Below are 26,262 nucleotides of genomic sequence, written 5' to 3'. Positions count from 1 at the left end.
CATTCATTCTATCTATTTACTCACATAATTGAGTGAATAAATTAATGAATACCTCTCTAAAGTCAAGATAGTTTCATAGGAATACACATGGTTTCCACATATTTCCTGGGGTGATACACAAACCAAACTTATAAGCTTATATCAGTAGGGACCTTTTTGTAACTCAGAAGACAGAATTTTTAAAAAGGTAAGTAACTTGTGACAAACTGACCATCCTCAACCTTTTTTTTTTTCTTTTTAGCTGTTTTTGGACTAGTGACTATAGCCAAGACCAGAAGAATTAAAAGACTGTCTCGGTGTTGTGAAAATGAACATCTTAACCAGGCACAACTCCCCAGGTGCAAATTAGCACAAAGGTTCCACCTCCAATTTGTTTTCAGCCGAAAAGACTCTGTTGCTAAATCTGCCAGTTGTGTCATTACAACTTCTTCATTATGTTCATCACCTAGCAGCTTGTGCATGCCTACATGGGCTCTAATAGTACTGAATTAATGTTTACAAATCAGTTTATCACAATTTTATTAGCCTTATTTAGAGGAAAGACTTGCCAGTATAATATTATTTTACATACACAGTTTTGTTACAAGTATGGTTACGATGCTTATCTAACATTATTAAATGCTTTTTGACTTTCATTAAGGAAAATTTCTTCAATGTAAAATAGAGTGCTTACTTGCAGACAGCTCTACATGGTTATGTCATTTATTCACTATGTATGTGTTTGCTGGAACTGAACATTTTTTTTGGTTTTAAGATCAATCAGGCAATGTAGTACAAAGAAAACAAATAAACATGACAATATAAAAATATTTATCATATTACCTGTTATTCCAGAAAGGTCACAGCCGCCGCTAAATATCTCAGTTATATTCAAAGAAAAAAAAGCTTCTTTGAAGTCTAATTTTTGTTCAATTTTAAATCTGTTCAAAAAGATGAAGAACAAAAGTCTTGAAACACTGCATACGTGCTAGCAAAATGCTTTTTGGATAAAATGGATGATTTGTAAGAGATTATATTATGGGATCTTTTATTTTCATTATCTCAATTGCATTTTCTTACATTTCATATCATTTTTTCTCTGGCTCCACAGATCAATTCAAGGTTGCTAATAACTTCCTTCCTAGATAAATGGCTGGTGAGAATAATGAACTCTATTTTTTGAAGTAACATTTACCCAACAAAACAGCTCTATGTAAGTGTGAAGTTTTCTCTAGCAACTCAATGTATTCAAGCTCTTCACACTATCAAAGACAGCTCTTGGCAGACATCCATGATACTATGAGCAGGAAATAGGAGCTGAGAGTCCTCGGAGAAAATGTTGGCTACTGAGGTACAAAGAGGCATGTACAACCTATCATCCATCCCACTCACAGTTTATGAACACTCCTAATATCTTCCCAGTGGAACCTGTAAAGATTGCAAAAAATTGAAAGGGAACTATGTTCCCTTTAAAGGAAAGAAAGAAAAAAATTATAGGAAGGGTTTTTCTTTTAAAAAAATTAAAAAGCAGGCCAGTGCTTCCAATGTAGGGCCTTAAGTTAGAACTATAATACCTAGCTCACCTCTGTATTCCTCACTTGTAAAGAGGGAACTTAGCCAGAAAATCTCAAAGATTCTCTCAGATAAGGATCTTCTATGATCTCAACACAACAATAATCAGTGAATTTCATTCTCACATTAAATAAAAGGGAAATGAGCAAGTACTTTCTCATTTCATAGATATTTATAACATCAGTTTCCATTTTAAAACCAGACTGTAAATATTATTTATAAAGGAAAAACCAAATGTAGCATCCATGCACAGGGCACTATATCTGCTTCCTTCTCCTGTAGGAACTCCTGACTAAGGAGCTTTGTCTGCCTTTTCACCAACATTTGCACCTATGCTCCAGCAATGGATACATTCACTACTGTTCCAGGATCCTTGCTCTTCTAACAGGTAAACCGTCATCTGGGGCTAGAAATTAGCTTGGGTAATCAGTCTAATTGTATCACTGTTTTAATTGGCAAATACTGAACAAGCTTCCTAATTATAGTTCTTTTGTAGTCGCAGAACTTTCCTGTGCCTAATTTATTTCCTGATAAAATAATATCTATTTTTGGAATGTGTTAACTCACTCAGGACCCTAACTTTCCCTAACTGGGAATATGGGAAACATGCATATTATAATCTACTTCTAATGAAAATAGCTTATTTTGTGCCAAAAATTTTCAACTTATTTCTTGTAACTTACTAAGAAAGATAAAAAATGCAACATGCTGGTTTTGAGGGGGGGTTTTTTCTATATTTTATCATACTATTTAATCTGAATGGAGTACATACTTCCAAAAAGTAGAAACTATATATTCTAATATACCTCAAATTGGCTATTTTTAATATAATAATCCAACAATTTTATGATAATGGCAAGAATATTGCAAGACTTATTACAATTTCTAATAATGCTTAATTATCACTGAAAAGTCATTTAACTAGTCATTTTATATATCTGCTCATGATACATTCCAATGGAACCTACAACAATAGAAATCCATTCAACTATTTAATAAATGTATAACCAAGGCCATTTTCTAATTTTCCATAAATATTACAGCCATGAATAGACAGGTATGAAGTAGTAATTCCATGGGCTAGGCATGTAATATGAAGTTTTAAATCTTCACAAAAAACATAGGAAGAGCATTATCATTACTGTTAACACATTAGAAAGTAGTCGTAAGAATGATGGTTTCCAGGATTAAGGTCAAAATAGGTGATAGAGCTATGATTTAAACTCATGTCCATTTGAGGTTAAAGCTAATGTCCTAACTCCCACTGCTTTCCAGTCAAAATGTAATTCCAAACCACCATCCAAAGTGTCCTTCTTCCAAAGTGTGTGTCTTAATATTTATCACAGTTGTGTTTCGTCTACCTTTTTCTTTGACCCACCACTAAAACTGTCAAAAGAACGGCAGCCAAAAATAAAAGAATGAGCAACAAAGATACTGGTTAGAGAAGTAGCAATTAGACAATCATAAAATAAAATTTTTACCATAGGAAAACATTATCTAATGGCTCAAATGATAGCAATTTACTTCCAGATATAGCCATTGTGCTAAGTAGGTCTCACACGGGTAAAAGCTGCAGAAAATGAAAGATAACAACCCAAGTTTCTGCTTAAAGATGGAACCACTCCTGGTCTCTAGGCCCTACTATGGATTAATATTGTCCATTCCCTCTACTTTATACCAGAGTGCTTGTTTAATGAAAAAAGTCTCAGATGAGTCTCCATCTGGGTTGCTATGCTGTTATTTGAAATCACATTTTATATGCAATGTCTTGAATAATTCCTGAATTGCTCAGATCTGTAACCAACCAAATCAAATCTATAGAAGCATAGCATTTATCAAAATATAAATGCTAAATCCTTTACAAAGTTAAAAGTGCTATAGAGATGAAGGTTTATTTACCTTATTTACATGTATTAAATGCTTACTTTTTAAATCTTGAGACAGGGTCTCACTCTATAGCCCAGGCTTATTGGACTGCACTCTGCAGCCAAGCTGGCTTTTGTACTTATGATCCTCCTGCCTCAGCCTCCTGAGTGCTATCATTACAGGCATGTACCACATGCCTGGCTCTAAATGCTCACTTTCGCCCATATATTGAAGCATATTCCCAGAAAGTTTTACATGCAGAGGAATCATACATTGCAAGTGTAAGCATATGATAGACTCTTAAACCTAAGAAACTTTAGCTCCTAAGATATTTATAGAATCTCATATTATATTTAGACAAAGTACTATGATTATTTTAGCTAATATCCAACTGCAAGGTAATACCTAAAATTAGATATTTAAGATATTATATATAATAAACACCAGCCAGCACCCTAGTATTTTTAGATTGTACTCTATCTTACTGACCTTGATTTAAAATTAGTTGTACATCAAAGAGGGAAAGGATAAGTGTTTTGCAAATAGTAAATATAATCTAAATAGTCACATGTTCCTTCCAACTGTAGGTTGGAAATAAGCATTCTCACAGTAACTATTTTTCTTTGGTGTTTATGAAATTTTGCTAGAAAAAGGATGTTTTGTTTTACAACATAGAGTTTAATATAGCTGGTTTAGTGGCTGAATTTCATCTCCACTCTGTACTCAAATTCATGTGTCATAGCCCTAAACCCCAGCACCTTCTAAATATGATTTTACTTGGGAATAAGGTTATTACAGAAATAATTAGATTGAGGTCATACTAAAGTAGAATGGTTGCTTACTCCCATCTGACTAGTGTCTTTGCAAGATCTGAGAATGCCACATGAAGACAGATGGCCATGGGACAACAGAGCCAAAGACAGGAGTGGTACATCTGTCATCTGAGAAACATCAAGGATTACTGATCGCTGCCAGTAGGTATGAAGAGGCAAGGATGAGTCTACCTGCAGTTGCAGAGACTGCAGGGCACTGAGGAAACCTTGATTTTGGACTTTTAGGCCAGAACCATGAGAGGACAAATTTCTATTGTTTTAAATCATCTACTTTGTTGTGTTAAATTTTTTTTATAGTAGCTCTTGGAAACTAATGCAGCTATTTAACCTGTTCCAATTTTACCAAAATCTTCACTTGTCAGTTTAAAGACCATTATGCATTTATTGAGAAATAAAAGAACAACAGCACTAAATAATGAAATATAAATTTGTCACCAGGAATGGTGGTATAAGCCTGTAAACCCAGCACTCCAGTGCTAGAGGCAGGAAGATTGCAAGTTTAAGACCAACTTGGACCACATAAAGAGACCCTGTTTCAAAAATAAATAAATTTGGGCTTTTTCATTATGCAAACAGAACCAGTGGAATGGAGAGATGATGAGGGTGTAACTCTTCCATACAATATGAAAATTTTGTTTCACTGAGTATTGAAATGTACTTCTGTAGAATCCTGTCTCAACTGTGAAGTTGGCCTTAGAGGCAATGGAAGGAAACCTGGGTTAACTTCTTTTTCTCAAAGATTGGAAAAGTTGGTGGAACCCAGATGTTAAAGTAGGAAGAACATGATAAAGACAGGACTTTTGAGTAAGGATAGGCTGTGGCACTATGGCAACGGATTAGGATAGCAACACACAGTAGAAGATTCCTTGATATGAGAACTACTCTACACTCTAGAACAGTCATGGCTGGCACCCAGCTTTAAATTACTTTCTGCCTTATAATCCCTTTTTACTGTCATCAAACTTTCAGTGAAGTTGGTTCAACACTCAAGTTTTTCTAATTTATATTAGTTTGCTATGGCTGACATAATAAAGTACCACAAACTAGGTAGTTTAAGTAATAGAAATTATCTCACAGCTGTGAAGGCTAGAAGTCCAAAGTCAAAGTATCAACAGTATTTGTTCCTGTGGAGAGCTATGAGGAAGATTTGTTTTATGATGTCTTCTTGGCTTATAGATGACCATCTTTTCCTTGCCTCATCAGGTTATCTTCCTTTTATGTATATCTCTGTCCAAATTTCCCTTTTTAATAAGGTTACCTTGCTTTAACTCAAATTTACTTTATAAAGACCCTATTTCCAAATAAGGTCACATTCAAAGTACTGGATATTAGGACTTTACCACATGAGTCTGAGGAGACACCATTCAATCCTCACAGTTGGGCTTGAAAAAATTAAAAGAGAAGACTGAGTCTATACTTCTCTCATATAAATGAGAGCATTTATATGGCAGGTATGGTCATCGTTTGAAGAAGATGATAATAAGGCCAAAGTGGAGAAGATTCTAGAACACAGTAGCTGGAATGGATTTATGAACTGTGAAACATTCTCTCAAATGCTCCTTAAAATACTGGAGATGAAAATTCTGGAAAAAGCCTGTATTTCCTGTCAATGAAGGGAAGAGGAGATAAAGGAGAATGGTGGAGGGGGTGAGTTCAAGTATAATATATTTGATATATTGTAAGAATCTTTTAAATGCCACAATGTACCCCTACCCAGCACAATAATAAATAAATAAATAAATAGTAAAAAACAAAATCATCAGTGTGAAATTTCAAAAAGCAAAAAACAAACAAAAGTCTATCCTTCCTGTTTTCAGTCAAGTTTGAGGATCATGCATTATTATTGAGGTATTTTGTTTTATTTAGGCCAAAGAAGTTGGGGATAGCTTGGTTACAAGTATCATTACTCATATTTTAAATTAATAAGAATTATAGCTCAGAAAGTTTAAGTGAATCTGCTAAGACCACACAGGTAGCTCACACAGTTTTCAAACTCAGTACTTTTTTCATTGTATAGCAGTGATCTTCCCAAAGCAAAAAATAAATAAATTAGTAAATTTGAATATAAAGCATTTGATTTTAAAAATTATTATTTCAATTATTATATAAACTATTATGTCTATCACACAAGTCATTATATCACCACTATTTGGCATATAATAGGAGCTAAAATATTCTTTGAAAGAATAGATAGAAAAAAGATATGCAGATGGTTGGGACTGAATTAGCATTGGGTTTAATAATTCAGACTTCAGAGATATGAGCAATAGAGGAAGGTAATATTTCTTAGAGAGAATAAGACTGAAAATTCTGAAGATAAAACTTGTATAACATTTTTATTCAAGAACAGAAAGAAAGTAAGTCAGGGAACGAAAGAGAGAAAGGAGAGAAAGGCAGAACAATGTCATGGGAAATAAAAGGATGAAAGATATTTCAAGATGATTAATGAAATTAAAATACCTAAGTAAATTTAATGAAGGAGATGAAAGACCTGTACAATGAAAGTTATAAATCACTAAAGAAAGAAATCAATGAAGACATTAGAAGATGAAAGGACATCCCATGCTCATGGATAAGCAGAATCAATATTGTGAAAATGCCAAAACAATCCTGAGCAATAAGAACAACACTGGAGGTATCACAATACCTGATTTCAAGCTATACTACAGAGCCATAGTAATAAAAACAGCATGGTATTGACACAAAACCAGACATGAAATGGAATAGAATAGACGACCCATACATAAACCCATACAGCTACAGCCATTCAGTTTTCAACAAAAACCAATGGAGAAAAGATAGCCTCTTCAAGAAATGGTGCAGTAAACTGAAACTACATCCCAGTCTCTCATCTGGTACTTGTATCAATTCAAAGCGGACCTTAATATAAGACCTGAAACAGTGAAATTATTCAGGGAAAAAAATAGGGAATACACTGGATCACATAGGCATAGGTAATAACTTTATGAATAGAATTCCATTAACTCAGCAATTAAGAGGAAGGCATGACCAACAGGACTTCCTGAAACTGAAAGGCTTTTACATAGCAAAGGAAACATTCACTAGACTGAAGAGACAGCCTACAAAAGGTGAGAAAATCTTTGCTAGTTATACATCTGACAAGAGAATAATAAGCAGGGGGAGAGGGTGGGAGAGGGGGATAGGGTGGAGAAATGACCCAAACAGTGTATGCACATGAGAATAAATGAATAAAAGAAAGAGAGAGAATAATAACCAGAACATATAGGGAGCTCAAAAAACTAACCCTGCAAAGAACCAACAAACCACTGAATAAATGAGCAAATGAACTGAACAGACAATTCTAAAAAGAAGAAGTACAAATGGCTAATAAATACATGAAGAAAAGCTCACATCCTTGGCCACAAAGGAAATGCAAATCAAAATGATATTGAGGTTTCACCTCACCCCAGTCAGAACAGCTGTTATCAATAACACTAAAAACAACAAATGCTGATGAGGAAGTGGGGGATGTGAGCTAGTGCAACTGCTATGGAAGCAATATGGAGGTTCCTCAAAACACTAAAAATACAACTACCATACAATCCACCCATACTGGTCCTGAGCAGATACCTAAAAGAATGTGCTCCAGGATAAGAGAGGCACTTGCACATCCATATTTATTGCAGATCTATTCACAATAGCCAAGCTATAGAAACAGTACAGATGCCCCACAACTGATCAATGGATTAAGAAAACTCACGGTATATAAACACGTGGTATATATGCACATAGAGTATTATTGAGCTGTAAATAGGAATGAAATTATGTTGTTTGCAGAAAATGGACAGAACTGGAGAAAATCATGCTAAGTGAAGTAAGCCAGGCTCAAAAAGTCATAGGTCACATGTTCTCCCTTATATGTGGAAGTTAGACCTATAAGATACATGTACACATAAATACAATAGGATCTTATACACACTCCTGTAACCTGAGGGGAATACAGGAGGCAGGAAAGGGAAAGAGAATGTTAGAGTGAAAAATATTGAAACATTGTATCTATTTATGAAGATAATATAACAGAATGTAGTAAACTGTTGAATAATAGGGGAACAGGGCCATAGAGAGAGTAAGCAATAGGGAGTTAATCTGATTAAAGTCCTACATATACATGTCGGAAATACCAAGGCAAAATCTCCTTGAACTATCAATATACATTTAAAAAAATGGAGGACAGGAAGGTAAAATAGGTCATATCCAAGGGTAAGTATCAGTGGAAGAGGGGAAGGCAAAAGGAAAAGGTGAAGGAGAGCTAATATAATGGATGTATTTTATATTCATGAATGAAAACAGAAAAATGAAACTAATGAAATTGTTCTTAGAACAATGGGAAAAGGGAGGAAAAGGGATGAGAGAAAATAATGGAGGGAGTGAATCTAATTAAAATACATTGTAAGCACATATGTAAATGTCACAATGTATTCTCCTTGTACAACTATTACATGCTAATAACATAATAATATTTGGATGAAAACCCTACAGTTAGAGTGACAAAGATATATGACACCTCTTTCTCTGTAATATCAAGAAAATAGGGAAAAAGATGAGTAGCAAGGATTTATGTAAATTTTGAGGTGATTTATGTAAATAAGGAGACAAAAAAGTTTGATTATCCTTAAGTTTTATTAGCCTCAATAAATAGAAAGCTGAGGCACATGCCAAGAGTAAGAGAGATAGCAGAGTCATAGATGAGGAACAGAGGAAATTATCTGATGTGGTGTGGTTATTAGTAAAGAAAGTTCTCATAGATAATCAAGGGGTCTGGCCTTAGTCAGGTTGGAAATGTCTGCTTGCTGGGATTTTGTACCAACAAAATCAGCAGACTAGGAGTAACTTTTAAAAGGACAAAGACAAAGAGACAAATACATCACAAATGTTGCTGAGATTGTGAGTGAAATGATTAATGACTGGATTCTGGCTAAGTAGAAAAGGAAGTAAAAGCCAGAGGCCAGGGGCAGAGTATCACAGCCATGGTGACCTTAATGAGCTTGGAGAGAAATTTAGAATGTAATCTGTTAAACATCCATTTCTTTTTGAAAGTTAACATAGAATGAGAACTTGGTTTTTTGAGCATACTTTTTACTCTGTAGTTTTTCCTGTGTCTTAGAAGCATGATACTAGTGATTATTACCATTGCTTTTTAAAATAATCCTTTATAATTTCCATGTTGTATTGACTGCCTAAAATTGGTCATAGGATTCTATTCATAATTCAAGAACCAGTATAATAAAACAATGTTACCAACCTAGGGAGGCTTATTTCCACTTCTTCTTCTTGCATCTCAGAGATCCACTTCAGAACTTGATGGGCAGTAATTAGTTTTTCTACTTCTTCAATGTTCACATCTTCTGCAGGAAGTATGATGATTAAACTAAAGTCATCACCCTTATAAGGCAATTCCAAAACCTGGTAGCTCATGGAGGATTCAGAAAAATAACCTGGAATAGAGAAAATAAAATACTGAGTATCTTTGGCAGTTATCGAAGCCATGCTTTCAAATGTATATTTTCTCATATTACCATATTTTGTTCTCAGCAGAGCCTTCATCATTGGAATTTCAACTATTGAACCATCTTTGTTAGTAAAATTCATCAGCTGTGTGTACTCTTTTCTGAATTTTTGTTTCCAGTCCCCCTTGAAATAAATAGCATTCACCAGGACAAGCCGGGTCAAAGGACCAAAGTCATCCTCTGAAAACATGTTTTTAATTTTTCCTACAAAGTGGTGGAGGAACAGACAGAAAGAAACATGCAATTGTGCTTCAGTGAAATGGTTTTAAATAGATTAAAGCAAAAATGTCTCGCACAGAGCTATTTTTGGTTATCAGCTAACCTTAGCAATTTTGAGAGTAAAGGGGAAAGCTATATTTTACCAGGAAACACATGCAAATGGGACTGCACTAGGAAATGGGAAATATGAAGCTGTTTTAGGTAAACTTGGACATGCTTAGTAATAGAGCCTCTCAGTGACATTATTTACATCTTTGTCTTTCAGACAGAAAGAACAAAAAATGCTTCTTCCTTTATCAGTATTCCTCAGATGAAATTCCAAGGCTCTCCAGCAGCTCAATAATATTTCATAGGTTAGTGGTACACCCCACCCAAACTTGCCAGTCTTGTGATGGCCTCCATTGACCATTGATTGAAAAGGGACAAGAATGGTGTATGCTAGCATAATTTCCCTCTTCTAAACAAGCAGCCTCACATTTCTCTGTACAGTATTTCCAAATTATGAAAAATAAACACCATGGGTTTCAGGGAGCTGTCTATCGATTTCCTACTTTTATGTCACCATTAACACTGCTCACCACTCCTGGCTCATATTTTCAACATTATAGTATGCTCATAAAGCATATTGTAACATCTTACATGATAACAAATTTCTGTAACATAATGAAAAATGAAATAAAATTACTACTAATTAAGGATCTGGTGTATGCTTGCTACTTTACATACATTATTATTAAAAATTCCAATAATCCTGAAATGTTTTAATAGTGTCCCCATTTTAAAGAGTATCTAGCTTATAACTTACTAAAACTTGAACTCAAGACTATCTGACTTTAAGCTTATTGCATCTCTTTCATCACTTTGGAATTTTTCCTAGCTTGTATTTAAATTAAAGATTAGACTACCATGTTTATTATAGGATTATTAACATTGATTGCTAAACATTAATGCATTCAGTGAAAATGTGTTAATAAATTACAGTGTATGTGGGAAAGAAGACATTTGGTATTGACAGATAAAAGTTCCACCTTGCCAAAGATATTCATACCTGAAAAAAAGTCAACACTTGGCCAAAACTAATATTAAAAGTATTCCATGAAGAATTTTATAAATAGGTGTCTCTCAAAAAACAACGAAAGAATCAGTATACTTTTCAAAGCTGCTTCCAGTTTCTCTGGGTTTTACAATTTAGTATTAATTTAAATAGCAGCAAAATGAAATAGGAGATTTGATCCACAGTAGAATAGGAAAATATTCATTCATTCTTTACTTTAGGATATTAGAAGCCATGAATACAATGGAAAATAATGATTTTTATGAAAGTGGGAAACTTTACCATGTGTTTTGTTTTCCACCCAGGTACTTATTGTCTCTGCACAAGCCTTTGCATCCTGAAAATCCACCAGTTTTGTAGCACTCTGAAAAAACTCCTCGTTGCCATGGAGATACTGTTCCTTCACAGTGAATCCTTCTTGAAGGTAGAGGGCACTGGCAAGATTAAATGTAAATTCTTGTTTTTTCTCTGAGATGGCAGAGAAAAATGATTTCAGCAAGGAAAATTCTCCTCCTGAAAAATAATTATAATGCATACTGACATGTTGAACAGCATAAAACAACAGCTGTCTAGCTTTGAATCTGCATAGATTCATATCACCATTTCTGCAGCCTTGCGTATAACTAATGATCCTAAGTTAGCATAAATATTTCAAGTGTTTATCTGCTGTAGAATATGTATTTTGTGGCAAAATTAACTTTTATATATGAAAAAGAATGTCCATGTAAATTAAAAATTTGCCCCAAACAAGAATATGTATTTATACAGAGTGAAGGAAAGCCCCTCTGGATAGTCACATTTAGTTCAGTTTTAGTGGTTGAAAATTTAAGTTGAGAATCTCTACATAATATGAATAAGTGACACTATTACAGGGGAATGCCATTCATGTTGATGGGGGATGACAAGTGATAAACAACCAATATTTCTTTTCTTTTGGCTTCAGAAAGCCAAAAGATAGTTGCAACTGCATCTATCCAGGTTTTTAAATTTACAAGCTAACCCCTATAATTATTTCTAGAGATGCATGAGAATCAGAATTGCCTGTTTCTACAGATTCATGAGTCTACTACTTTGACTATCTACAGGAAAATAAAAATCTTTACCATTTAACTATAACCACTAGCCACGTGAGTCATAATCAAATTTAAAAAGTCACCATTGACCTGTTATTTCTAAGTGGGTGTTCTGACCACAGTACTGTCAGAGAGCTGTATCTGCTTGTGAGACTCTTTTCTCAATGGCTTGCCAAGTGGTATAAGCATTCGTCATTCACATCCGGCTCAATCCTGGAACTCAATCACTAAGTCACAATCTTTTTTCAAATAACAAGTTCTTCATTGTATTTTCAGTTAAATCATGAAAGTACCAATTTTCTAATATAAAAGTTGATTATGCTCAATTACTCTGTATTGAAGAAAACATAAATAGTTCACAATTAAAAGATATCCATTGATAAAGAGTTTTTAAAAAATTGCTGAAAGCAACTTGCTACTATTTTTATAATAAAATAAGGGGCGTGTGTATATATGTGTGTGTGTGTGTGTGTGTGTGTGTACACATATTTTTTATCACAAAGCTAGTATCCCAAAGTGCATCTTTGTACAAATAAGTGCAGTGCTGTCACTGAGGGGAGGGGAGCTGCACCTCCATGGTCCTACACCTTTTCTGCTGAATAGAGGCTACACATTTCAGGCCCCACTTATCTCACTGGTCTGATGTTTTTGTACAGGTACACCTGTGCATCCTAACAGGACACTATGCCAGGTATATTGCACTATATTTCAAACTTCAGAACTCTCCATTCATTGTGACATAGTCAAAGACATAACAGATTTAAATATAAAAATTTACTTCTATATGATTAGATCTTAGAAGTTTCCATAATTATTTATAATTCTGGAATAATTAACACAAGAAAAGAAGAAAGTAACTCTTTTTACCTGCTTGTGCAATGATTGCTATTTGAGGCTTGAAAGAAATATATCATTAGCTGAGGGTTACAGAGACTCCCCGAGTAAAGACACGAAAGTTTCTCCAAAAGAATTAATTTAGGTCGGAAATGAAGACACAAAGTTTGAAACTAACTTTCAGGAATTTGCATCAATTTTAAAGGAATGGAAGATAAAAGAGAGAGGAAGAGAAAAAGGTAGTTCTAACTCATTTGTCAGAGCAAATAGATTTATGTTATATACTTAAAGTCAAAGACTGTGTGACAAACAGCTACCCTTTGATAAATCATTGGACTTAGAAGTCAATGAAAAAATGTCCCCAAGTTGTACAAGTCTGGAGGAGAATATAAAGTTACCTACCTTATAAATTTAGAGGTTAATGACCTCATTTAGCACAGATCGAAAAGAATCCATATGCATAGCTCTTAATAAGCAATGAGAACATGTTTATTTCATTTCTTAAAATAGAACCATGAAGAACCTACAGATAATGGGAAGGAGTGGGTCTCTTGGTTTGACTGTACCAACTCTCTAGAAAAGGCCTAAAATTCCCAATACTTTTTCTCTTCCTGTTGTTAAGAGTACAAAGGCCAATTATGTGTGTATGTGACAGATCTGAAGATGAAATGATAGTAGTCATAGAATTATAGATTATTTCAGCTGAAATGTCCATATAAATCAACTAACCCAAACCCCTCTTTTTAGAGTTAAAAAATCTGAGACCCAGAAAGATGGAAAACTGAGAGGTAACATGACTTGTGACAAATCTCAAGGTCATTTAGTTGAAAACTGAGATTAGAACTCATGCTGAGTTCTCTTTTATCCAGTGTTTGTGACTGAACCCAGGGTCTCACATATGCTAGCGGTGTGCTCTACCATTGAGCAACACCTTCATCCCAGGTTCTCTTTTGTAGCCCACTTAGAATAAAGAAACACCTTCAATTTAGCCTTTGATTAGTTAGCAGCATTATCCAAGGCAAAGCAAAATGGAGTGTTATCAGATGTCCAGCAAAATGGAGAAGGTAATTTCTGAGCAGGTGCTTTGACACCTGAGGAATGAAGAACCAAGGACAGAGAGCCCCAGTAATGTTAGGAGGCCAGCAATTGTGCCCCCTGTGGATCAAAAAGAATAAGCCAGGTGTTAACATGGAATAGTCATGCAACAGTTACACAAGGACCATACGTTGGTAGTAGGAAAAGCAAACTCAAGACTGATTTAACAGAAACAATCTTTTGAAAATTAACAGTAGACTAAAGGCAGGGCCAGGACAAAGGTGAGACACTCATCTCAGTTATAAAATTTAAGGAGATATTGAATAATTTCAATAATCAAGACATGCAGTGTTGCAATGCAACAGTTTGAAAAACTCAAAATTAATGCAAAAGTTATGGTTCATAAAGAAAATTTAAAATAAAGACAGTACAGTATTCATAATTTTCCTTTTATCTCAGGTTCTAATATGGCTCTACCAGGCCCTTCTTCTCTTTCCCCAGACTGTGTTGGCTACTTCTCCACCTCCTTTCCATTCACTCATTCATCACGCTAGTCTACATTTTTTGTTTGGGAGTGGGTTTTTCTTTTCTTTTCTTCTTTCTTTTCTTTTGGCAGTCCTGAGGTTTAAACTCATGGCTTTGCACTTGCTAGGCTAAAGTTCTACCACTTCCACTTGAGCCATACTCACATCTATTCCACTTTTAACTCTGCTTTTCCTTTTATTTCCTCATTTCCTCCTTTTTTATTTTCCAAATTTTATTTTTTACATTCTTTCTCTTTTTGACTGTTTTTCTTTTTCTCCATCTGTATCTCTCTCTCTGTCCCTTAACAAGGCATAATATAGAAGTATTGTGGTAGATTTCATTAAGTGTATTAAAGTATTAATTATCCATGTATCTCTTCCAAAGAAATATAATACTTCCCTTATTGTTTTTATTGTCTGAGTCTCATGGAAATATTTTTAGAATTATTCCTGAACAAAGTACTTAACTATTTTTCTTGGATTGGTTTTCTCATCTATATACATTTATCTTACAGAGTAATCATAGATATTAAATTAGTTAATACATATCTAAGATTATCCAGATAATCATTATTTACACAAAACAGTGGCTGACACACTACACATATGCTTGATGGTGCATCATTTTAAGTACTCTGATTATTATGTCCAGAATACACCAGTCTTAAGTCTTCTGTGTTTCTCTCTAAGATGAATTCATTGAAAGGAATTTCAGAGTCTCAGTTTTTCTAGCTTATCGTAGTATCAACTTTACATATATTCATAAATAGCCTATTAATTTTCAAAGCAGTATCATGTCATTTAAATGTTTCTGGGAGTGGTGCAGTGGGATTTGCTAAAATTAATAAAGACTAAATTTGGAATACAGTAGCTTCATTATATATTATTTACACAGGCAAATTATCACAATTAACTTATCACCAAATTCTTTCTGTACAAAATTGCCTGTATTTAAAATGGAGCAATTTAAACTTTGCAAATAGTATTTCAGAAAAACAAATTCCTAAGCATAGTTACTCTATGCTAAGGCAAATATACTCAAATTAGTTATAGTTATAGCAAGTAAATTCCCAAATCAAAAATTCAGATGTCTCCTCTGATATTAAGGGCAGGTTATCTGATAGTGATGGAAAAGTTTAAAATTCAAAGTACTGTGGCTATTGACAGCACGCAATGATCAGAGAGCTGTTCAAATGGGATATTAGATGACACTACAGTATCTCACATAGGCACCCACAAGCAAAAAGTCCTCTCTAATGGATTATTTGAATGCTTCTATCTTCAAACTTTCCTTAAAAATTATTTAAAAACTCTTAAGATGCATAAATTAGTGCTTTTCTTGGTCTCATAGGTGAGAATGTTGGGAAAAAAAAAACCTACTGAAGAAGGGCTGAATAAGTAATACATTTTCATAACAGAAGATAAAATACAATAATTTAGAACTGTATTTTGAATCAGTTACAATGATATGGGAAAATGATTACAACATATACATGACAATGTACAAATGTGTATGTATATTATATGTGTATACACACAACATGCACATACAACATAATTTCAATCAATCAAATTCATCAAAAGAAAATACTTGGACATATACAGAAATTTCTATCTGTATAGGTATTAGTTACTTTTGTTTATTTGTTTATTTTTTGAGACAATGCACCTGAGTCTGATTTCAAACTTGAGATCCTCCTGCCTCAGCCTCCTGAGTGCTGGGATTATAGAATTGTTCCTTCATGCTCTGCTTATATAGTTGTTAATTTTTAAATAGATTATTTTCATCAGGAAATAATTACAGATGAATGAAAATTCCATTTATAATTCTCCATTTTATTATTTTATTATGATTTTGTATATTATATGATGTTTTCCACTTATTCACGTTCATGACTCTGAGCCTTTCCCTCATATTTTAAAAATAAATTGACCACTTCTTATCTGCTTTAAATAATTATGCATCAGACTCACCAGTGGAGGTTTCCTGGAGCTTTAATGTTTGTCTTATCTGCTGTTGTGCTTTTCCTCTTGCTCCCAGGTGTACCATTCCAAGAAGCATAGTTGCTCCAAGCGGAGAAAATATAATGTTGCTTTTATGAGATAAGGAAACAGCTTGATAAAGGTCCACTGCAAATTTGGCATTTGTTTGAGTCAAGGTTCTTGAGGCTTGACTTCCAGAAGAAACCAACAGGAAACTGCACAACAAGATCTTATCCATTTTGACTTCTGTTTGTTGTTTAATTTAAAATTCATTAGTTTTCAAAATCGAGTCAACAAGACTTTCTTCCTAGTAAAACTTTCTATCTTTCTTTCATTGTGTAGGAAATCTTTCATTGTGTAGGAAAACTACACAATGCTAGGTTTTTGAGTAGGCATCATCTCAGAGGAAAAAGAATCCATACGCTACTGGTATTTTTAATGTTTCTGCAAAAACTAGCATAAATATATTTATAGCTACTTAAAAATTAAAGGAGAAATGATGATTTTAGAATATTATCAAGAGAAATAAATAACTCTAAATAGCTATATGATACCTTTCCCTATTTTTTTCCATGGTTTTAAGTGGGACACCTGTAACTCTGATATAAAGGGAAACTTCTATACACACTACTCTTAAAAAGGTTATAGATCAAGAGAGAAATGGAACAAAAGCAAAAACACTCCAGTATAGTGTGTTTGTTTCTATAATATTAGGAAGTTAATGCATTATGAATCAACTGAATAAGCTGGCTAACTTTACAGCAGTTTTTCTCACACTATGGAATCTTAGCTCCGTAGGGTAAAATATCCTGAAACCCACCTAAAATTTTTCAAAAGAAGGTGACAAAATTTGAAAAAAAAATATCAAATATAAATGGTACAATAATAACAAAAAGAAAACAATTTGAAAAATCAAGAGATAATTTAACAAAAAAAATTAACAAATAGGAGAGAATAGCAGCAATTGAAAACCATAACCATTTCACAAAACTGACACTTAGAAAAGTGTCTTCTAGTAAAATTAATAAAAATTTCAACCATTCAATTATGCCTTGAGCAAAATAAGTTTTGCAATATGACCACATGCCTGACAGAATACTAAGTCTGAGGCCTTGTGATTGTTAGTAACACTAATTTTACTTTGCAAATAATACATTTGAGTAACCATTAGTAGGTTAGTAGGAAGTAACCCTTCAATGGGGACATAATTGAAAGCCTTAAGAAGAGAGTAATGTCAGCCTAATTAAATTTAGAAATATATTTCTAGAGTTTTGCAGACCATTAAGGCCAGCATGACCCATAAATGGGCTAAGAGAAACTAAGAACCACTACTACATATAAACATTATTAATAATCAAATGTTCTCTGAAAACAACCTATGGCAGTATTATTTAGCTATTTCAGATTCTTCTTCAATACACATAGTTAAGTTCTTTTTAAACATACATTTTACAAAGGACAATCATCTCAAAGTGCAATCCAAAGCAATTATGAGAAAATAAGGTGTTGGTAAATTATAAATATAGATATAAATTATTAAGCAAATTTTTTGTCAAAGAGTAAATCAACATGTTAGGTTATAAGAGTACAATAGCAAAATTTAATGAATAAGAGAGATTTACATGCCAATAAATGCCTGCATATCATCATGTCCTAATAGAGTCAATTTCTTAGAATATTTCTGATCAAAGTATCTATTTGTAGCTATGTAAGTGGTCAAAATATTATTAGTACTTTTAAATCAAGTGGTGATTCGATAGGTACATCTTCATACACTTTATTAATTCTACAATAATAAGCAGTATTATGAAGGATGTAATTTTCCCTTGTAATAAAATATTTGTCATTAGTGCTACCCTCTTGTTAATAATTTTCATAATTAAATTTTACATTTTGAACATCAATTTCTTCCAGAAAATTTCTAGACACTAATAAACTATACCTCAGACAAATAATTCGTTTTAAAAGTTCACTCACCTCATTGAGTTTGGATCATATCTCAGCAGAATGCACAAGGTACTGTGAACTAAACAACCTGATGAATAGTTCCATAAGAATTTGATCTTATAATTTATGTCAAGTCTTTTATGTGAAATTAAGTCAATGTGTCTATTGAATATATTCAAATGATTCCTTTACCAAAGTGGATTGAAATGCCATTCCTCACACAGTCAATCTTATTGCATACATATTACTTCATTCACAAGCTATTTAATTTTAAGGTACTTACCCAAAATTAGCTGCTGATTATTTACTGGAATATTATAACTATGATGTGCTTACTGGGAAACACTTATATGTGGAACACCTTATCTGTAAAGGACAGCTCTATTTATCTTGAACATTGCTTGATTAATTCCTCTAGAACCAGAGCAGGTGTTCACTATATTTGTATGTAAGGACTAACAAGTTAATGATTGATGATGAAATGAGAAAGAACTGAGAAAGAAAACGATAAGATTTTTAAGACTCATTAAACTCATGTTATTATCTCATGTTATTTTGCTTCCTTTAAAAGTAGAAACAGAATTTGGAAGAATGTGCCAGTGGTTGTAAATTCGCTGGTAATTAGTTCTTTTTGTCTCTCATAGGACTCTCTCATCAGATTACCAATGTGGCCCACCATAAATATTTCAGAATGCCTGTGAGAAAAAGACTAAAGCTAAATCAAGTCCACAATGCAGAGACAAATTACTGCTGCATTTACAGAGTTCTCAACAATTCATCAAATTATATAACAGTCAGAGAGATTACTGTGGATATGAGGCCCACTTAAATTTTTAGGAAAAGGAATGGATGTTGAAAAATATATTCTTTATGTTTAGCAAAAAGCCCAGATTAAGATCATTGATTTACCAAATCATATTGAGATAATGCTATTATTCATAGGTAACACTGGTGTCATTTCTATGTTTTTAAAATTATACATGGTTTTCTTTACAAACAGCCATTAATTTAAAAAATGGATGCATATTTGAATGACTTTTTATCTCACTTTTGTAGTCCAAATCAATCGCCTCAATAGCAGTTAGATATTAAACACGCTATATTTTACATCAGTGATCTCTAAGAGAAATGGAATGTTGGACCAATTTTCAATTAAACAAGTACATCACTGTTGACCACCAAACTAAATATTACTTCTGCTAAACTCAGGAGAAAGAAATGAAGTGAGAGTATATACTTTTAAAGGAATTCACCTTTTAATTATCTCAAGGACCCAATTAACACTTTTTAGTGTTCTTATAGAACTATTACATGACAGACCTGAAATGCCTGAAGACTATTAGAGGTCATAAACTTCTAATTAACCCATATCTTTAATTGACTGTATAGGCATCTCCAAATGTTGTCTAAATCTTGGGTTTTGTTCTAGTATTACTTTCTGTAATGTTAACAAAGTCTTTTTTGGCTTTAACATCTCTATTAAAGATAATTTTCCAAAAACAGAGTTGTACAACACAAAAACTATCTTCCTACTTGTTCTATCTATGATACATAAATAACAGATCTGAATGTTCAAGATTATCAGTCAATCAGTGCTTTTCTACCCATGTAGTGACACCAGCTACCATCCATCACCAGCACTCTTGGCTACCAAATTATTATGTCTGTACATTACTCAGATTGTAATGTGATTTATCCAGGAATAGGCCATTACTTTCTTTCCAATGGCATAGACAGCCACTCTGTCTTGTTAAGTCATTTAATGAAATTGTTCTATAAGGACCCTATATTAGAGCTGTTCAAGCAATATGTGCATTTTTCTATCTGTAGGGAGTAAAAAGCAATAACTATGAATTTCTCCTCCTTGGTTTAAGTGCTTTTAATAGACAACAAACATATCACAATTGTCCATAAACTATTACTGCAAACATTTTAAATATTTTCACAAACCTTTTCCTTCCACAACTCTGTTTGCCCCCAGAGAATCAGAAAAAAAAATTCATAGCAAGAACTAGAGTGTCTTTGTATAAATTTCAGCCCCATATCATCCCTATTGTAAAGAATAAACCTAATATATATATATATATATATAATATCAATATCAAGGAGTCTCAGTTATAACCCCATCACTTTTCTTAGCATTTTAGTGTTTTTAAAGTAAAAATGTAATAATTCCAAACTTTAAATACATAAAAAGCAAATACACACAGCAAGAAAGAATTTAAAAGTTAATTTTTCCAGTTGATCGTAGATGTATCTCAGCCAATTTATCTCTGTCAGTTTGCTCCATATATTTTCAGTGATAAGAGGAAAATGTTCTGAAAAGAGAAAAGGCTAAACTATATCTACACACTACAAACACTATTGAAAATTATGACACATCCTATTTTAATGTGAAAATTCCTTTCATTGTAGAAAAATGGATCTTAAATAAGTGCATCTAAATGTTAATTTCAGAAACAGTTTATAATGTCTCCAGTTCTAATAGCATTTGACAGCTGGGACTCTTCTACCTGCCTACCACAATTAGATGCTGTAAGGTATGAAAGAAGAGTGAGACATAATAACTTAATATGCTTCTTTCTCTTTTTTGTGTATGTTTATTCCAAATTATTACAAGTATAACATTACAAGAGATTTTCGTAGCTTTAAAGACTCTATTCAAATTCACTAAATATACTTGTGAGACAGATTCTCTTAATTCTTTTCACAAAAGAGGCCCTGAAGTTAATTGAAGATGGAATTAGAGCTGTACACAACATAGAGCTTTGCACATATAGTAGGCTATAGAAAGATTTGTCTATATGAACCAGGCTATTTAAGACTAACCACTTCAAATACAGTTATCTTCAGAGGTAAAGAGTAAAATATGACTAGTAAAAGAATTTCCAAATTATACCAGAAAAAGTAATGAACTGATTCAGTCTTTTCACAGTAAACCTCTACATTTCATGTGGTTCCACTCAAGAAAGCTAAAGGCAAGATAAGGTGTCCTATTTATATGTGAATACCTGATGTCTAAAACAGTTCTTTGTGTATGCCCGCCATAACGGGATGATAAATGAATGATGGATGGATGGATGGATGGATGGAGAAAAGAGACTTCATGAAGTAATTGGTAATTTTATTACATCTTTTGAACATCTTAATATTGCTTAAAATATCTAGGAATATGGCTCAGATTTCACTCCCCAACCTGTAATTCATAAATCATTTGCACTGAGTTTCAAATGATGGATTATCCAATCAAACCTCCCACCCAGTGTAAGAATTTTCTGTAATATCCCTGGGAAAGACTTAGTTTCTGCTTGTATCTGCCAATGAATCCTTTTTCCTATGGAAAGATTTTATAATAAAAATTATTTGCATTGAAATATTTTCAAATTTACATAAAAGTTGCAGGTAGTACAATGAAATAGTATCTCCATGCTTCTACCTCTTTCAGTTTCCTCAACTGTTATCATTCACCACATTTGTGTACCCCATCTATATCCTTAACAGATAAATGAAAGAAAGAAACAAAGAAAGGAGGGAGGGAGGGAGGAAAGGAATGGAAGAAAGAATGAATCAATAATTACTAGGAAATGTTGATTATCCTAACTTGATTAGCACACGCTGTACTAATATGTATTGAAATATCAATCACACTGTACCTCATAAGCATGTATAATTACTACATGTTAATCAAACATTCTTTTAAAACATTTAAAGAGATATAAATGTTAACAATCCTGATTGGATCATTACACACTTTACTCATGTAGCAATGTATCGCACTGTACACTATAAACTTATAAAATTAAAATGAAATATATTAGGAAATGCTGCTATTATCAGAATCATTTTAAAAAACAGAAAATATAAAGAAGTGGGAATAGTTTTCTTATTAAAATTTCTGAATAGTTACTGTCACTTCTTCTCATAGATATTTAATGCAGATTTTGCAATAAAAGGTAATCAGAACTATTTGTCCATAGAAGCAACTAAAAGGGCAATTGGGTAGAATACTTTACTCAGGAATTGCAAATTTTTATATGAAAACATGAGAATAGATAATTCCAATTGATATTCCTCCTTCTTTGGTCCAATCATTCTTGTGCGAAGAGTACAGAAAAAGTGAAAGATGATGAATGAAAGCAGCACAAAAACATCATCTGAATATAAACTTCCAGAAGCTCAAACATAAAGTAAAAGAAAGGGCAGAATTCTTGATTTTTTTCTGCATTTTATGTATGTACTTTGCATAACAAAGAAATGCTTACTTTTCTTTCAATTATAATTGCTTCTTATTTCTTTTTATCTTCACTTCACAATTTGTTTCCTGACATAATTGCTTGGTTTTTCTTTCACGATCCAGAATTTCTTTGGGGAACAGGTTTTTCTCAACAAATACAGCATTCAAAGCTACAAAATGATGAAGAAAATGACATGTAAATTATATTTGGTAAAAGACTCAAATGAAATTTGTGGGCAAAAAATTCTCGAGTTTTATTTTTCTTAAAAACTATGTTTATAAAACCAAGAATGTATTGGGGGAATTTTTCCAAGCTTCTACTATTCATTTGATTTTGATTTGAATGTTAAAGCTAGTATTTAACAATGCTTTCTCTATTAAATCATTTGTGTCATAACAGAGATCTGCCATTTAAGGATAAAGAACTAAAGAAGCTTGTGTTTTCTATTTTTGTTTTTTAATCTATTTAACAGCTATCAAGGACTTGTACAAAGACAGGAAGAAATTATTCTGTATTAAAATAAGAGAATTAAATAATCAAAACACAGTTTGACTTTCTGCATGACTAAATGCATACATCTGCAATCACATTCTTTTAAAATACTTTGATCTACAGGGATCTGTGGCTTCAGGGGGAAAAAAGAGCCAATTTATTCCTAAGAATGATTACATTGCACATCAATGAAAAATGGGAGGAAATTGTGCTATATATTCAAAAAACTAATTTTGACCTTTTACATAATATTATCATTTCAACAAATTTTTATTGAATGTATATTATTATGCACAATGTTCTCTGCTCACTTATAAATGATGCACAAATATGACTAAGTCATGGGCTTTTTTCAACTGGTAGAAAGTAGAAGTAGTATTCTAGTAACGAAAACATCATATACAGTAGAATACAGTTCTAAGAGAATATAGGCAATGTAAATTATGCATGAACATATAAAGAAATTATAACAATACATAAAAATTAGAGGGAAAACTTTCAGAATTCAGTAATATTTGATTTATGTCTTGAATCCAAACAAGGTTTTAATTAATAATTATAGACATGGAGGTGAAAAAGAATTGACAAAAGGAGCAGAGACATCAGTTAGGAGAAATGCAGTGGTAGAAGTAGAGAGAAGCAGGAGTTATTGAGGCACCTTGATAGTAGTAAAATTGGACAGAAACATAAAATGTAAAAATATACTGGAATGAAGTTGGAACTGAACTGAGGAGCACTTCAGTTGCCAAGACAAAGAATATGAAAAAAAAGAAATAAACATTGAAGAACTTCATAATATAGTGACATCTTTATATATTAGGATTTAAACAAAATAAAAACTACTTTAAGCTCAAATGTGGATATATGTCAATATCTTCACTCTTGTTTCCTAAAACTTATACAAGAAAAACCTGTAAAATAATTCTGCAAACAAATTCAATTTTCAGAAAAACTCAAAGAGTGATGTAATCTACAGCTTACAAAAATACAGAGAAGGGCAGCCAAAGAACTGAGACTGGGCAAAAATTACAAAAGAAAAAATAACATAATAGGGACATTCAGGGCAGTAGCAGTATCTCAAAAAGTTCTATAAAAAGGCACTCATTTAAAGTGAGGGGCTCCCTAAGTACAAGTGCTTTATCCTTCATTTTCATCTATGGATGCTAAAGGAAGTAAACATGGTTAAGAACAGAAGTCTCCCTGACCTGGTTTGGTTCAAAGAAACAGATGATGCAGAGATACATGATATCATACACAAGAGTCAGTTTTTGCTAACTGCAGTCTATCCACATGTAAAAAATTGAAGGTCACCCTGATTCTACATCCCAACTGCTCACCCAGGACCTAGTATTATAAGCAAAAACAAAAGCAAATCAAATTGAACGAAAAGACTACAAAACTAATCAAAACATGGACCACCACCAGAAAAACATAGTCATTACAAAGATTAATATTGGTACTAGCATTTCAACTAAAATTAAATTTAAAAACTTAAAGAACAATTGAATTTATGAAGGAAGATCATACAGCAGAAGCAAAAGAACTCAGGGAAGAGACAAAGACAAAGAAAGTAATGAATTGTGAGCAGGATGGGGGAAGCACAAGGGAGAATAAGCTGTAAGGTAACACAGAAACGGAAATAAGTAAAACATTTTCATGAAAATGAATGAATCAGAGAAGTATAGATATCAAAGACAGTCAAAGAACGATCCAACAAACATATAATCTAACTGAATCTTTAAAAAAGAATACCAAAGTGTAACAAATATTTAAAGGCCATCGTTTAATAAAATTGTCCTCAAATAAAAGACAACCTGATTTATATAACAACAAGACACACTATGTACCAGAATAGTAGATTCTGAACACTCAAAACCAAACCTGGTAAAGTTACTGGACTTTAAAGAGAGAATCATTTGGCAGCTAGGCAAAATGATCCAGTCGCTAAAAGAAAACTATCATACATTAGATATCTCCATAGTAGTGATCAGTGCCAGAAGACAGCAAAGCAACACCTACAAGATAACCATGGAAAGAAGTGTGAGCTAAAGACATAATATACACCAAGCTGCTCTTCAAATGTAAAAATTAAAAAATAATTTAAATACCCAAGGAATTCAGGGACTATTTTTGTCAAGAGACCTTTTTTTCCTTTCTTCTTTTCTTTTATTTTTACATTTACTTATATGTGTATACATTGTTCAGGCCATCAGAAGACCTTTTTTGAGGAAATTACTAAAAGATAAACTTTGAAATGACTGAGGAAAATTTGAAGAAAGCAATTTTATGGTGGGTACTAAATATATTGAAACATAAAAGTGAGAATAAAACAATGTGGAGTTTAGCATGACAAAATAGAAGATAAATACCACATGCCTGACAATGTAGAACTAATGCAATTAAAACTTGGGGGGAATAAGAGAGAAAGAAGCCTTGTTCATAACTAGAGACAAAGACTATCATTTAAACTGACGGGTAATAACAATAAAAGCAAATTCAACAAATAAAAGTAAACAAAAAGAAGGATCTCGATGAATACAGTTGTAGGGAAGAAGATAGGGCAGGGAATAAGGTATCGTGTCCACTCTAACATTACTCAATGTATCTAATCGTCACTATACTTGAGAAAGGAAGAACTAGAGAAATTATATGAACCCATGATTATCAAGGTAGCCCCAAGAACAAATGTACGCACATTTTTCCAGATAAAGACAACAGAAAAATTACAGATACAGTGAAAACCTTAAAATATATAAACAATAAGTAGCATAAGAGTCTGAGAAATGCAAACCTAAAATGTTTAAATATCTTTCAATAAATTTAAAATGTGCTCAATTTCCTATTTTTTTAAAATCACTTAATTGGATCAAAAGAAAAACTCAACACATCTCAAAAATTACATAATTTAGGAATTTAACAAAACTACAAGAAAAGTAATACCAGAAAAGACAAAAAGGAAGGAAGGAAGGAAGGAAGGAAGGAAGGAAGGAAGGAAGGAAGGAAGGAAGGAAGGAAGGAAGGAAGGAAGGAAGGAAGGAAGGAAGGAAATAAAAGGCAAAAGAAAACAGGGGTCAAAATCTAAAATCAG

At 32.9% G+C, this 26,262-nt stretch overlaps 2 protein-coding genes across 5 annotated transcripts in view; both read right to left on the bottom strand.

The window, feature by feature from the left end:
- Nucleotides 1-18,614, bottom strand: part of Serpini2 (serpin family I member 2) — a 32,942-nt gene extending 14,328 nt beyond the window's left edge. Inside the window, exons 1-6 of the mRNA XM_074073852.1 lie at nt 18,478-18,614; nt 16,492-16,746; nt 11,334-11,564; nt 9,788-9,982; nt 9,514-9,706; nt 823-920 (exon numbers count right to left, since the gene is read on the bottom strand). Of these exons, the coding sequence (XP_073929953.1) occupies nt 823-920; nt 9,514-9,706; nt 9,788-9,982; nt 11,334-11,564; nt 16,492-16,738 (964 nt within the window). The 5' untranslated portion in view covers nt 16,739-16,746; nt 18,478-18,614. The remainder of the gene's footprint in view (nt 1-822; nt 921-9,513; nt 9,707-9,787; nt 9,983-11,333; nt 11,565-16,491; nt 16,747-18,477) is intronic.
- A 2,022-nt stretch (nt 18,615-20,636) lies between these two features.
- The window catches only part of Wdr49 (WD repeat domain 49), a 167,136-nt gene continuing 161,510 nt past the window's right edge, over nt 20,637-26,262 (bottom strand). For all 4 annotated transcript variants that reach the window (XM_074073848.1, XM_074073849.1, XM_074073851.1 and 1 more), the window contains 2 exons: nt 22,710-22,851; nt 20,637-20,765 (listed from right to left, as the gene is read on the bottom strand). In XM_074073848.1, the coding sequence (XP_073929949.1) occupies nt 22,721-22,851 (131 nt within the window). In that variant the 3' untranslated portion in view covers nt 20,637-20,765; nt 22,710-22,720. The remainder of the gene's footprint in view (nt 20,766-22,709; nt 22,852-26,262) is intronic.

This window comes from Castor canadensis, chromosome 5 (assembly GCF_047511655.1).
Source record: "Castor canadensis chromosome 5, mCasCan1.hap1v2, whole genome shotgun sequence".
In the NCBI taxonomy this organism is placed as follows: domain Eukaryota; kingdom Metazoa; phylum Chordata; class Mammalia; order Rodentia; family Castoridae; genus Castor; species Castor canadensis.
The sequence above is the reverse complement of the archived record's forward strand: the minus strand, read 5'-3'. Positions and strand labels throughout refer to the sequence as shown.